General features: G+C 41.3%; 2 protein-coding genes and 1 pseudogene across 2 annotated transcripts; 2 read left to right on the forward strand and 1 right to left on the reverse strand.

Annotated features, from left to right (window-relative positions):
• The first annotated feature begins 2,610 nt into the window (after positions 1-2,610).
• On the forward strand, positions 2,611-3,929 carry LOC122011681 (annotated as a pseudogene).
• Positions 3,930-5,238: 1,309 nt separating this feature from the next.
• LOC122008002 (general transcription factor 3C polypeptide 6-like) lies at positions 5,239-11,915 on the forward strand. Its single transcript, XM_042563564.1, has 6 exons — positions 5,239-5,258; positions 5,506-5,782; positions 6,716-6,868; positions 8,490-8,540; positions 11,124-11,175; positions 11,378-11,915. Exons 3-6 carry the CDS (start codon positions 6,749-6,751, stop codon positions 11,575-11,577), a joined length of 423 nt encoding a protein of 140 aa, XP_042419498.1. The 5' UTR covers positions 5,239-5,258; positions 5,506-5,782; positions 6,716-6,748; the 3' UTR covers positions 11,578-11,915.
• Positions 11,916-12,748: 833 nt separating this feature from the next.
• LOC122008003 (CBS domain-containing protein CBSX5-like) lies at positions 12,749-14,399 on the reverse strand. The gene is made up of 2 exons (XM_042563565.1): positions 13,971-14,399; positions 12,749-13,746 (listed from the first exon to the last, which is right to left on the reverse strand). Exons 1-2 carry the CDS (start codon positions 14,294-14,296, stop codon positions 12,921-12,923), a joined length of 1,152 nt encoding a protein of 383 aa, XP_042419499.1. The 5' UTR covers positions 14,297-14,399; the 3' UTR covers positions 12,749-12,920.
• Positions 14,400-14,772: the final 373 nt, after the last annotated feature.

The following is a 14,772-nucleotide window of genomic DNA, read 5'->3' on the forward strand; positions in this document are numbered from 1 at the left end:
TTTGTTGTTATTTGACACTTTGATCGAGTGTGCAGGAGAAGTCCAGACAGGTCGACGGGCTGACCGGATATCTGGCACGAAGTCCAGCTAGGTTGACGGGCTGACCGGATAGCTGGCGAGAAGTCCAAGCGGGTCGACGGGCTGACCGGATGCTTGGCGAGAAGTCCAGCTAGGTCGACGGGCTGACCGGATAGCTGGCGAGAAGTCCAGACGGGTCGACGGGCTGACCAGACGTCTGGCAGGTAAGTAAGGTAAGTCACTGGAGGGGAGTGACTGCGAGGACGCGTTCCCGGGAAGGGAATATTAGGCGTCGATCCGACTTAGATCCATTTCGGATATCTAAGTCGAGATCGTGACTAGATTCCGATCTCGGAAAGACGGAATCTAAATCATACTATTTGTGCTAATTCATACTATTATAAAATGTGCTAACAATCTATGTTGCAGGTTATATATTGCTTCGGACTAACTTTGTTTTGCAGGAAAAGGGAGTTTTCTGGAACAAAGTGGTCCGGGCGCCCGGATGGGATCCGGGCGCCCGGAAGGGATCCGAGCTCCCGGAAGGCAAATTATATCCAGCCAAGTCGTCGCCACGTGGAGCATCACGGTTTGAGCAGCTACGTCACATTCCAGGCGCCCGGAAGGAATCCAGGCGCCCGGAACAACATATAAAAGAAGCCCCAGGCAGGAGCTTCAATACATCAATCATCAATCTGAGAACTCTTCTACTGCTGGTCCTGCTGCTCTGCTGCGATGCCAACAAAGCTCTGACAAAGTGCTCCTTCGGTTTTTAGTTAAATTCCTTGTCGGTATTACTTTGTTTCATTAGCATTTCCTGTATTCATCTTGTAATTATATTCGAATTGCTAGTGATTGCCCAACGAAAGTGGTCAAGGACCACGGGCCTTCGAGTAGGAGTCGTCACAGGCTCCGAACGAAGTAAAAACAACTGTGTTCATTTACTTTTCCGCTGCGCTTATACTTTGTATTTTTGAATCGATATTCACCCCCCCCCCCCCTCTATCGAATCTAACGGTCCTACAATAAGAATAGAAGATTTTTAGAAATTGGTAGCGGCAACGAAGCAAGCGATATAAAAGGGGTAGCCCTCACATCCTCTAATGATCAATCCTTCAACTGAACCGCTGCTCCAGTCGGTTGAAGCGACACTAACGGATTAGAAGATACCTTAGCCTATGGGAATACCGCAAACTGTTTCTCCCATATCAATCGTAAGTCCGTCGCTAGAGAATTTTCTGTAGAATCTTCTAGTAAAACCCCTCATTGAGATTTTCCAAGAGGAAAAGCCCTGAATTGGGTGGATCGAAAGCTCATGAGGTCCTCCATTCTCGAAAGACATCCTCCAGGATGAATTGCCAAGGTATTTTTGAGTATTATAGATCGAGGAATATAATGGCACTACAGATCCAAAAGATCGCATCTACAAATTTGAAGTGTCAAGTTTGGTTAACCATGCTCTTAGGTTCGGCGTAGAGATTTATTTAGACCTTTGAGGAATTTAAAGCTGTCTTCATGTAACACTTTGCAACCAGTCAAAGATATTATAAAACACAACCCGAATTGTTTGCTCTCAGACAGAAATTTAAAGAACCCTTAAAAGAATACTTGCAACGGTTTAATCAAGTAGTTATAGTTGTTCCTTCAATTATCCCAAAGGTGCAAGTTAATACTTTCTCTTAGGGCTCGGTTGATGGAGATTTTTCAGATCTTTAGTAAAATACCCTCCAACCAATGGAAAAAGCAACGGTGTGAACAAGTCTCGCATTATTTATGAAATTAAATAATGATAACATAGTAAAATAAATACAAGGAAAAAGTCTATGGTTTCCTTATAAAATGTAATCCTCTCTAGTATCCAGGTATATACACATACATATGTACATCAAAACTCTAATACTCATCTTTTGCCCCCTAGGGCGTAGCGCAGACGGTGAGCGCATGATATTTCTGGCGTAATGGCTAGGGGTTGATTCTCAAGAATTGATGACCTATGGTTACCTCACCATGCGGCTAATGCCTGTATACCTACATTTACTTTCCTCCATATTTATGAGACTAGAAAGCCATTAAGGTAACGGATATACCTTTTTTAATACTCATCTTCTTCATCCTTTAACTTAAACGTCATAGTGGTTGCGTCAAGGAACTCATTGATCATCATTTTAATCCTTTTCTTTTTCTTTATCTTTGTCTAGGCTCTCGGACACATCATCATCCTCGTTGTTTACTTGATAATTGATAATTAAGTCGGCAACTGAATTAACTTATTGATAATTCACTCGTTAAAGTTATTAATCATTTTAGTTAAATTATATATGTATTGTTAAATTCATGTGACATAGTATACTAATTACTAACATTGTTCTTGAACCAATATTCTGAATTATTATTTTTTTTCAATTTAAAATTGAAAAATGAAAATGTTGGCTTTCTTCTTTTGTTTTTTTCCGCGTTTCAAACCGAGAAGGCAGGAATCATTTGGCGTGGACAGCCAGCCACTGGATAAGGTTTGCTCCTTTCCGCGTTTCAAAAACTATATAAAGCCTTGCCTTCCCCGTCTAGGTTTCTCGTCTTTCTCCTCCCTCCCTCGTCGCCGTTGAGTCTATTCTCGACCAACTTAGAGCTATTTGGGGCATGGCGGTCCTCCGCAGAACCCTAGCTCGGCTGCTCTCCCAGATCGGGAAGAGCAACGTCGTTCCATTGCTCTCCTCCTTTCCACAAATTACGCCCCCTGTTCCAACCGGCGATACCACTTGATCGCCTACCGCTGCGCGTTGACGGGAGGTTCGGCGGACTCAGATCCGGTCGCATCTGTTTTGATCTGCTCCTTCTGACTCCAGAAGCCGGATCGACTCCCGCGATGGCCGAGGAGGCGACCATGGAAATGGATTTGAAAAAGGGAGTCAGGGCGTCGCAGGTCTACGCGGCGCGGGAGAGGCTTGAGGGCGGTCGACGCGAGCTGCATCTCCCGGTCGGAGTTCGTAAGAATCTGCTGTGAGTCAGCCGGAGAAGAGAAGGGCGCGGAGTTGGCGCAGTTACTGGATGAGTCTGGCGTTGTGATCGTCTGGGACGACATTGTGTTTCCACGGCCGGAAGAAGTAGTTTGATTTAGTTATTATTTTCTTGCATATAAACTGTTCGATAAAATGCCTGCATGAATTTTTGAACTGGTTGGTTTCGATCTGGAACTCGATCGCTTTGAGTTTAGATCTTGTCTGCTCTCTGCGCAGTTGTCCAAAGCCATCGAGAGCGCCATCCCGCCGCATTTGCTCCATTCTCGACGACTTTGCCACGGAGAAGCCGAGGCGAGAGAAGAGTTGGCGAGGATGGAGAAGGCGATGGCGGAGATCGACCGGAGCGCGGCGACGCAGGTGAGGAGGGAGCTGTGGTGCGGGCTGGCGTTTCTGGTGGCGCAGACGGGGGCGTTCGCGCGGCTGACCTTTTGGGAACTGTCGTGGGACGTGATGGAGCCGATCTGCTTCTACGTCACCTCCATCTACTTCATGGCCGGCTACACTTTCTTCCTTCGGACGTCCAAGGAGCCACCCTTCGAGGGGTTCCTCGAGGGCCGCCTCGTCTCCCGACAGAAGCGGCTGATGGTCGCCGGGAGTTCAACGTCCAACCCTTCGACGAGCTCAGGAAAGCTCTTGGCCGGCGTCGTGATCTCTCTCCTCCGGTGGCTGGCAGTTGCCAAGGACACGCTTCGTCTCACTGTCATTGCATATCGGAGAGTTGCATGCCCTGTCTTCGAGGGAGGAACATGTAAGCACTCATGGACTGTTACTGAGCGCAACCTGTGAAGAAATAGAAACAAACAAAGAAGTTTGTTGCAGCGCCTGTCCATTTTCCTTCCCCCGGGGGAAGAAGACAAGGAGCAATCAAACAAACAAAAGAAAAAGCAAAAACAATTCGAAACTAAAATCATTAAAATTAACTTTTTGATAAAATTTTCATTTGAATTTCTGAGAACATTTTCATAGAATGATAAGTTCAAACTAACTTGTTCCAGACGGATTGATTTGATTTGTATAGGGTAGTTAACAAGTTGAAAATCAACTCATAATAACATTTTGATTTAAAATTTTACATATGAATTTATTTCTTTTAATTTTACAAGTATTTGCTTAGAACATGTCACAGTTAGTTTGTAAGCATATTATCAAAACACAGGCTGTTCTGTCGGCACGACGCGCATGACGGCTGAGGGATCGGCCCATTTTAAAGATACTTATAAATACCATTTGGCCCAACAGTTAATTTCACAATAATATCCCTCTTCTGTTTTTTTTTAATTAGTTGAAAAAAAACATCATAAATATTTTATATGGTGTAAATTTTAAAATTTAAAATCTAAATTTATCCTAAATACATAGTAACAACTACATGTTGTAAAAGGTATTTTTGAGATAAAAATATTAAAAGGGGGTCCTTTTATTTATTTATTTATTTTAAAAAAAAGTCTTTGATGATTTATAAAATTTAAGTTGCCCATTTGATTTTTACTCAAAATTATTTTGAAGTTTAGATGGTTGTAACGGGGGCTAATTAAGATTTAGCTATCTTTGAATTTGGCTATCTAGGTTCTGATATATCGGTGGATTTTGAATCCAGTTTAGGATTAGTTAGAAATTTTATAGCTGAACAGGACTTAGACTAGGTTGAACCGACCCCGATTGGTTCAATTGACGCGGTCCAGTTGAATCAGGATTCGATTGGGTTTTAAACCGCACGTTGCTCCTATCCTCCTCCCGACCGCACATTCTTCTCTCTCTCTCTCTCTCCCCGTTCTCGTCGATCGTCGCCGTAACCTCCGTTCCGGTCGACTGTGCCGACACATACTACTTGCTTTGAATCCACTTCCTCCAAGTGCTTGTGTTGCCGTCCTATCGACCCCGTGGGTCATCCGAGCCGATATGGGACGGGAGTTGCTGCAATGAGGCCACCGGGTCGAAACTCAGTGACAGCGGGGGAATAAATCTCCTATCCCTGTATCCCACCCGGTCCGTCCCATACTAGCTCGGGTGCTACGATTTACCTCCCTCACGATGGCCGTGGGTCCGGTCGGTGGGGGCCCTGGGGGCGAGGGCTTCGCCTTTTGCTGCAATTGTGTTGCCGTCCTATCAAAACACGGGGAGCCTTGCCCTCCTCCCGCGATCTCGTTGCAATCCACGTACTCGCCGCCGGCCACGACCTTCGTCTCCATAAGCAGAGATCTCTGAGTCTTCTCTGACTATCAGGTATTGAGGAAATTATCGAATGACTGCCATTAACCTCGATTTTACCGAGGTAAATGTTACTGTTAGTTTGGTCTTGGACGAATTGGAGTCATAATAATAGATTAGTTAAAATAAATAAATATAAATATATACAAATTATTTATAAATTTTATAGAGTATTTTTTTTTAAAAAAAATAATTTCATTAAATTTTGATTAAACTGGGAGTTGATTTAATTTATTAACATAAAATTTTAATTAAACATAAGGCTTCGCGTCTCTTCGCGCACCAATGCTGTTCCGCCGCCGCCGTTCGTGCCGGCGTCGCTTTGCTCACGAGTAGCCGACATCAATCATCACCGGCCGTCGCAAACAGTTTCCTTTCTGCTGCAGTTTATCGTCCTCCTTCCCGACGCACCGCAAGTTTCACTGCCGGCGGACAATCCTCGTTCTTTCCCATCGCGAGCATCCGGGGAATAACCTCAGCCAGAAGCCTGCCGCAGGGAGCCGCCGCCGGAGAAGAGGTCGCGAGCGGCTAAGAATCGGGTAAGGAATTTAATTAAGAGGGATTATCTCGGATTAACCCTAAACCGTTCCGGCCGTTATAACGCCGAAGAACGGCGTCCCAAAGCAATCCACGATATTAGCCAGAACTTTGGAACGGAGGGCGGCCTTCCCGTGCTGGAACGTCCGTTCCGACGAACCATGCCTTGAGCCATCTTTAGAATAACAGCCAGCTCATAGTACAAGATCTAACCTTGTTTTCTGTACTGTACAATCAAATGCACTTATGACTCTACCATTTTGAACCCGTGGTATTCCTCTACCTTCATCAAAGTGACATCTCAAGTATTCTCGAGTAATTCATCCTCTAGATAGCAAGCTTGAAATAGATAAGCCCATTATAGATGATTTCTTATTTAATCACAATCAATTTATGACTTGATACATGATTAGAGTACTCTATGAACTATAGTGAAAGATGCTTAAATGCTTTTGATAAATTCTTGTTGATCACAATGAAGAATGCTAACTACTCTATGGTCTGGGTCTTTGTAAGGTAGGGGCAACTTGGTGTTTAGTTCCAGTAATCAAGTTAGGTTCTTTGTTGGTTATTCATAGATCTAGATTTAGATTCTGTTAGTATTTAGTTGCCTTTTGTCAAACCTTAGTAGTGAGTATCTTAGGAGGGGAGCAAGCAGTGAGTTTCCGGGTAAAAAAAAGGGAAAACAAATTCATTTTAATGAAACTAACCTTAATTTATTATTTTACCACTAAATTTATTGGAGATAAATGGTGAGACTTGCAATTAGTGCTCTTATATATGTAGTATGTAAAATGTTTCTTTCTCAAATGCACAATGCATCTTTTTCTTACCCATAAGTCTACTGATTATGCTATTCCATTAGTATTTGTTTAGTTGGAAATATCAAAGCCTCCAGATTAAAAAGAAATTTTCATTTTTTGCTTGTATGTCAGATCACCCATTTGTCTTTTACTGAGATTACAAGAATGGATAGCAATCTGACAAAAGCTAACCAAGTTGAGGATGAAGAAGAGTATATTTTGCTTGACTTGGATGATGTGTGTGTTGATGCAGATATTCCAGCCAATACTCCCTTTGTCCTCTCTGTAAGAAACTACCTCTCTATTTGGTTAGAATTTCTGTGATGATAACCTGAGATTCTCATCTGTTTATTGAATAGTTTCTATGCATTTTAGTTTTTTTACTTTTTTGTACTTGCCACATCTTTTTATTCTTTCTCACAAATATAAAGCGGAGTTTGATGTTTACAACAAATGATCCGAAAAGTATTTTTTTGCTTGAAAGTCAACTTAGATTCGGAGAAAGAATGCCCAAATAGGCGACTGCTTCACAATACTTCCTTTTTGCATAGCTGTATGTTTTCTCTTTAAATCCTTAGGTCTGTTTGGTTATTATTAGTCCATTGATGTATAGGACCAGTGTTCTAAATGACAATTGAGGCGGCCTCCTAGGCGGGAGGCAGACCTCAACCGCATCGTCTTGAACTGCATTGCCTTGGGAAAGGTGGTGGTTTAGGCGTCGGTTCAGTGTTTTCGCTTGAGACTTGACACGTGTCGTTGGCGATGCACTCGGACACATCGTTGGACCCGCATGAGTCATTCGGGCCCATAGCCATACTCAGATGACGCTTCCCTGGCCGTTGCCAAGCTCGGGCGATGCGTCCGGGTATGCGTGATGGGTTTGGACTCGTCACCTGGCCCGACAACGGGTCCATACGCAACGCATCCAATGATGTGTCCGATGTTGAAACGCCGAAGCCGATCGCCGAATAGAATAGGATTTTTTTAACTTAGGATTTAATCGAATAATTTTAATCATACTTGGGATAATTTAAATAGACTTAATTAAAACTCAATAAAATTATTCTATTAATTTAATATATATATATATATATATAATTATTATTATTTATTTTTTAAAAATATTTAGATTAACTTTTTTATTTTTAGTTAATACATTTTATAGTATTTTTTTTTTAAAATTGTTCCTTTATTTAATTTTTTATCCTTTAGTAAATATATTATTTAATTATGTATAAAAATAGTAAAAAAAAAATCAACCGCCTAGGCAGTCGAGGCGAGATCACTGACCGCACCGCCACCGTTTACTGCTATTTACAACACTATATACCATTTTTAAGTGACAGTTAAAATAGCTTTAAGAAAATGAAAAAAAAAATATATCTATTTAAGCTGGATTTCCTAACTTGATTCTGTGAATCTAGTTTGTTGGTTTTTGCCACAGCAGATGCTAGTGGAGTTGTTTTCAGGGTTCTATAGATATTTGATTGCGTCAGGTCAAAGATCTCTCTCTTGTCAAAGTTATTTATGATAGGAGCACATATAGAGCTTGTTGGTAGATAGAAGGACTCAAGGAGCAATGTCGGTCAATAATGTTATTCTCTGTTGTTCACCCTTTGATCTTTTAAGTTGCTAGTTCAGAGAAACATCAACTGTTTCTAAAGTTGAGAAAATATAAAAAAGACTAATCTAGTTTGTTTCCATAATTTGACAATTGATTTTCTTTTTTTGAACATGACATCTGGGAACAAAGTTGTTCATTGTAGAATTGTTTCTGCTCTCTATTTGTGTAAATCTGCCTTCTGTTACTTTAACTAAGACCTGAGTATGATTGTGATATTTATCTATTAACTGCTTATCTAGTTTATTTCAAATGGACCTTGAATTTGGCACTTGAATTTTGTAGGGTTTGGACACGATGAATCCTGTCTTGGCCATTGGTGATCATCTAAAACTAGTGAGTAAACTGACCTTAACATATACGTCAATCTTGGGTGCTGCTATCACAATGCTAAGGTTGCATTTTGGTATGTTAGGAATGTCCTGATCCTCCTATCAGTTTAGTCATGCAAAACATCGTGCATGATAGCATGTGTTTGCTTTACATGTGAGTGTGCTGTTATTTGGAATTGCTCCATGGTGGTTGAAAGAACTAACGTATGCATTAGGAACTCAAAAGGCAAATAAGCAATAGAAAGAGAAGCTAGCATGTCTCTTATCTGAAGTTTCTTCTGTAGGTCCCTGTATGCTTACCTTAATATAGTGTGTATCCAGTTTATCATGAAAATCCACTTGTTTGCATAACAGACAGCTGTAAGCAAGACTATCTGGATTCACTACATCAACATGGCTGACTCCCGATCCATGTTGATATTTTTTTCATATTTGGACTTATATAAACAAAATATTGGACCAAGGATTTATGTTGATGTAAATGACAAAAGATTTATGTTGATCATATAGAATCAGATCATTTACCATTCATCAACATGTTTGTTTTATTTAATATGAAATAAATGATTATTGATCTGATTTATATTTGCTGCCTTCAGTTTATATAAGAAAAATAAGCAGACTCCCAATCCAAGACACACATGAGTTTGTTACTTAAAATGCCTTAGAGTATCTTGGCAGCTATGGTTGATTTCAGTGATAGGAATAGTGGACTAGTTTTATATAATCACAATTATTAAAGGTTCTAACTAGCTTAGTTGGTAAGGTTTTGGAAGTTTCTTTCGAGTCTTGGATTTTAGACCTTGCTGCCTTCACTCTTCTGGCTTTCATTCCTTCTCCGATAGGTTAATTGCTACTTTTGTTGTGATGGGAATCAAGGTGATTTTCAAGTCTACACTATAAAGCAGTGTATAATGCAAGTTCCTTTAGGCTGGCGAATGATTTTAGGATGACTAACAAAATCATTTTACACTAGGTTTATGCAAGTCACATGGCGAATCTCTTATTCTTATATTACTCACCTAGATTCTTTAAAAAGAAGAATAATGGATATTACCAATAAAGTTCAAATAATCTTGAAGTGATCCTAGACTATTGATGAAGGTCATGTCTATGATTGTGCAGACAAATCATATATCAAGATCCATTAATTTTGGAAATAGTAAGTCTTACAAATCTCTTAAAGATTAAACTACTCTTGTTACAAGTAAATGATTTATTAGCATTGACTACTTTTTCCAATAAACAGTGAGGTTCCTTTGAAAGTGAGTTTGTTAAACTTGGAACCTAATCAACCTATAGTAGATTCTAAAGTTTCTCTTCTATTCCTTGCCTTTCTCAAATCTAACTTCTTCATCCACAAAACTCAAGTTCCTTTCATTTTGACTTCCAAGCCTAATTATCAACCTGCAGCTGACCTGCCAACCTTACCTTCAGATCACTGGATTGTGGGTTGAATTGGTGGGTCAGGTCAAGCCATATGTCTATTTATAAAATATATAAGGTGTATAATATATATATAAGGGAAGAAAAATAATCATGCATTTAATATTTTTATAAATAAAATAGTGGGTAACTCTGTCCATGACGAACCAGTCATGGCCGGTTCTAAACCCGAATAAAGGAGGAGGGTTGTATTAGGTTGTCAGCCAGCGTTAAAACTATGACAAATGTTCAAAATAAATAAAATAGTGGGTCAGTTGCTTTTAGTTTGGGTAACTCAGATTTCCCTTGCATCAGATCTCATTTTATTGTCCTATGCTTTAGTCCATAATCTGGTTTGGTTTCAATAGCAATGCCCGTACCTTGCAATATTGTTTCAGCTGCAACCAGTCAACGTCCTTGAACGGTATATTGTACCAAGTGGAAATACAATTACATTCAATTGGAACATCTAAGTAGTACTTTATCTATTCCTGATAAATATGCTATGCTGCTGAGGTTGCATTTCTTGTATTTCTGTTGATTAATTTCTTGCAAGTCAGGTTTTTCTCTACTTTGATTTTCTACTTTCTTTTTCATCCATTCATTCCTCCAAAAGAAAATGCAACCTTAAAGCCCTACAGAGTATCCTAGATAAAACAAAATTACATTTTTTATATTTAAAAAAAGCCCGGTGATGAGCGTGAACCATTTTAGGATTTACATAAAATATGGTAAATGTACAATGCCATCAACTTATCCAGTCCAGTCATTCTATGCATCTCATGTTCGCAACCGTCTTTCTAATTTACCACCGATTGAAAACATCAAGGCTACATTTTTACACGGCAACTCCAAGAATAAAACTTGATTTTACTCTTTGGTATATGAAATTCTAAAGCTTTATCAACATTTAGGCGTTTCCAGACATCATGATCAACTAATTAACAGCGAAGGAAATTAAGATATTGGTTATTTCTTTCTTCCTTCTACTAATTATTGTTTGCATTCGCTAAATGTACCAATATAGATGTTCTTAATATTTCTACTTGTTTGCAGATTGTTTTATTTCATTAGCATGTAAAAATATCTAATATCATTCCCTATCCTTGCTCATTCCCTATTTATCCTGTATAATTGAGATTATGTTTCGACCTTGTAACAGATTGGAGAATACCAAGAGACGATGGGAACATGTTATATCTTCACTGAAAGTGGTAATTCCTGTGCTCGACGTGGTTCTTTATATGCACAACTTGATTACCTCAGTCTAGGAACTTAGTCCTGATTATTCATTAGTTTTCTCACATCGAAGCTGATGTTCAGCCATCCCTCCTGGAAGCTCATCCTTAAAGCTAATAGCATTGTCTTTTACTTCCTATAAGACACTAACACAAATCAATTTCTCTTTCTTCTTAGATGAAGCACCTACTACGACTTGCCCTGACACTACAACTTCTGAAACAAACTCTTCGAAGGATAAAAAAATCATTGATGCGAAACAAGCCCTGGCGCATCAGGTTAAGCCCATAGCTAGTCTTCAAAAAATTCTCAAATTCAAGCTGGTGACGGAGGATCCAAATGGGATGGTAGAAGGGATGATCACTAGCATGTCATGATTCTTTTTCTTGATTCCTATGTTATTTTTTATTTTCTTTCCTGAAAATATATCTCTAGGGTGCCAGTTGGTTGCACCCAGACGATCTAGACATGTAGTGGACTAAATTAAAGCAAAGTGTATCCAACAAGGAAGAGAGAGACCATGAGTTGGAATTTTGATTTGGAAGTAGAGCACTGCATAAAGTAGCCACAAGTTTGATATCTAAATGAACATGTTGAGCTGCTGAGGTCAGTAATTCTCTTCATCCAATCAACTTCTTGAATATGTCTAGAAGACAACCATGTGGATCCAAATGGGTGCATTTATTTATTGAAGAATTTGATGGATTCAACTCTATTTAAATAATCTAATGCAGATCATGAGCTTTTCTTGTCACCTCATACAACTTTGAAGTATGCTATTTATTTGCTATTGTAGAATTTCAATTCTCTCAAACATGTTAAAGGGGTTGAATCATGAAGGAAGTCCGCTAGTAAGCTTAAAACTCATGCAACCACCTTGTCAATCATAACTTGGCTAGGGGTTGAAGTTGTGTTCATTTGCTAATCGAAAGAATGTGATCTTAGATGAATTTCATCTCGATATTCTATACTCAAGTGTTATACTCTAGAAGTGAAAGTCAATGCCTGGCAAAAATATCCTTACTTCTCTTAATCTTCGTGTCAACCAAAGCCTACTCATTAGCTGTCATTAGATAGGGTAATTCCTTCACTTGAAGTGCTTCCAAATCTTCCGGACATAGTACAACCATTAGTTGCCTTGGATCACGTTCTTCTTCCCTTTCCTAGAAATCCTCTTCTTCCTTTGACTAAAAAATAAATTAAAAAAATACTATCAACTTATAAAAAAGAACTCATTTGCCATTAATCAATTGAATATATATGAAGATATCCATTTCTCTTAATCTCCACATCAACCTAAGCCTACTCTTTAAATATCCAAAGTCCACTTTCTTCAACAATACTTTCATGACATGAAGTAATTCCTTCACTTAAGTGCTTCCAAATCTTACTCCTACAAGTCTACTTCTTCCTCTTATTTGTAAAAAATAAACCATTTGACATTAATCATTAATCAGTTGTATAGTGAGAAAAACAAATGTTGTGATTGGAATCACCATTTGGCAATCGAATTCTTCAAATCAAAATTCTCTAAACAGGCGAAGAATATCGCATAAGAAGTTGAGATCACAACACGCAAATGTTTTTATTACTGCAAACATACAAAACCAAGTCTTTCTTAATCGACAAAATCGACAGAAGTAGGGGACGAAATAGGGAACAAGATAGACAGAGCTGCGATGGTTATCTCCTTCATTTGATTGATTCGAGCAGTCCGATCTCATGGAGATGGCAGCAGCTGCTCCCTAAACACCCTCAGCATGTCGGCGAAGGTCACGATCCCCATGAGGCTGTAATCGTCCTCGTCGACCACCCACAGGTAGCTCACGCGGTGCGCCAGAGCCTGCACCATCGCCGCCACCAGGGAGCTCCCCGGGTGGCAGACCTCCGGATCCTCGGCCCGCCTACCCATGGAGAAGCACCTCGACCTCAGCCGCCTCAGCTGCTTCCCCCCCAGCTCATCTTCGGAGGAGGACGACGAGGTTGAGGAGTTGGATAGCGAGCATAACTCGTCTTCCATCAGCTCCAGCATCTGCTTCAAGCCTTTCTCTTTTAGCCTGGACTTGATGAGGCGGACAAGGGAGTCAGACGGGGAGCCAAAGTAGTCGATGAACGACATGAGGTCGCCCACGGTGAGGGTGGCGATGCCGGCAGCCACCGAGATCGTCTCGTCGCAGGCGCAAAGAGAGGCCGGGGAGATCTCGCCAAGCAGTCGGCCATCTTCGGTGACGACGGCGACTGCGGTATGGCCGGAGAGAGCTCGGCGGACGAGAGGAAGGAGGGCGAGGCCGGGCTCGTCATGGCAGACTGTGAAGGCGTCGGCGGAGCGGACGAGGCCAAGGGCGTCGATGGACAGGGTAGGAATGGGGGAGAAGTGGGCGATGGAGTTGAGGAAGAAGCGGACGAAGTCCTCATGTGTAAGCCAGCAGAAATCAGCGACCGCACCGCCGGCGCCGCCGTGGATGTTCTTCTTCCGCCCGACCGGGCGGATGGGAACCACCAAGCTCTGCGCTCCGTCCAGGATCAGATCTAGGGCTTCCAATATGCTGCGATTCGAATCGAATTAGAAAGCTGAAACCCCCAATCTCGACTAATCAAATCGAAAAAACAAACGAAAATCGTTTTTGTTTCAGATCCCTAATTTATTTTTTACGAAAAACACCGAATCTAAACTTTTACCCCTTTCGACCAAAAAAAATTAAAACAAGGTAAAGGTAGGAAGGATAAATGCCGGCAAGCAGTGACCTTCTATTAAATGACAAAAGAGTACCTAAACTGCGGCTCGACACGGCGGACAAGACCACCGCCCTTGGGAAGGAGGGCGGACATGGGCCGCTCGAGCGCGACGGCTGGCGACGCAAGGTTCCCGTCGGAGCAGAGGAAGCATATGACGTCGGCGACGCAAAGCTTGCCGGAGACAGCCCTCTTCTCCGGCGCGGCCCGATCGACGACGAGGACAGCAAGGTGGGGCGCGTCACCTCTCCTGAGGGCGGCGAGGACGTCACCTACGGTGGCCGCGGAGGGCGGCAACGATCTCACCGCCGGCTTCCCGATGCAGAGGTCCGACACCTCATTCGACACCAATCTCACTGCCATGCACTGGAGAACTGAACCCTGATGATCTAACCTCAAAACAACCTTAATCTCCACCACCACCACGTAGTTAGTGGGAGAGAAAATAGAGGGGAGGAGGGAGAAACGGGGAAGAAGAGTTACTATAAATAGGGCGGTGTGACCGGCTGTAGCCAGGAGCTTTGTCGGGGTTCCTGGCTGTAGCCCATTAACGTACGGGACGGAACGCGAAAACCGATACGTTTCAACTTCCTAACGATGTATCGGCTTGTGCCGTTATAATAAACCGACAGATATGATTTAAGAAACAGACGAGCTGGTAAATTTTGACCAAATAATTTCGGATTTCTTTTTAAAAAAAGAATTAAAATGAAATAGGGCCGCTACTCAAATGTGTAATTTCCATATGTTTATTTATGAGAAAAATAAGAGAGGCTTTCTATTTTATAGGAATTATTAAAGGGGCATCCCTCTTAATGTTGAGGTGCCCATCGCATGAG

The sequence above is a fragment of the Zingiber officinale genome, chromosome 8A, assembly GCF_018446385.1.
Source record: "Zingiber officinale cultivar Zhangliang chromosome 8A, Zo_v1.1, whole genome shotgun sequence".
Classification (NCBI taxonomy): domain Eukaryota; kingdom Viridiplantae; phylum Streptophyta; class Magnoliopsida; order Zingiberales; family Zingiberaceae; genus Zingiber; species Zingiber officinale.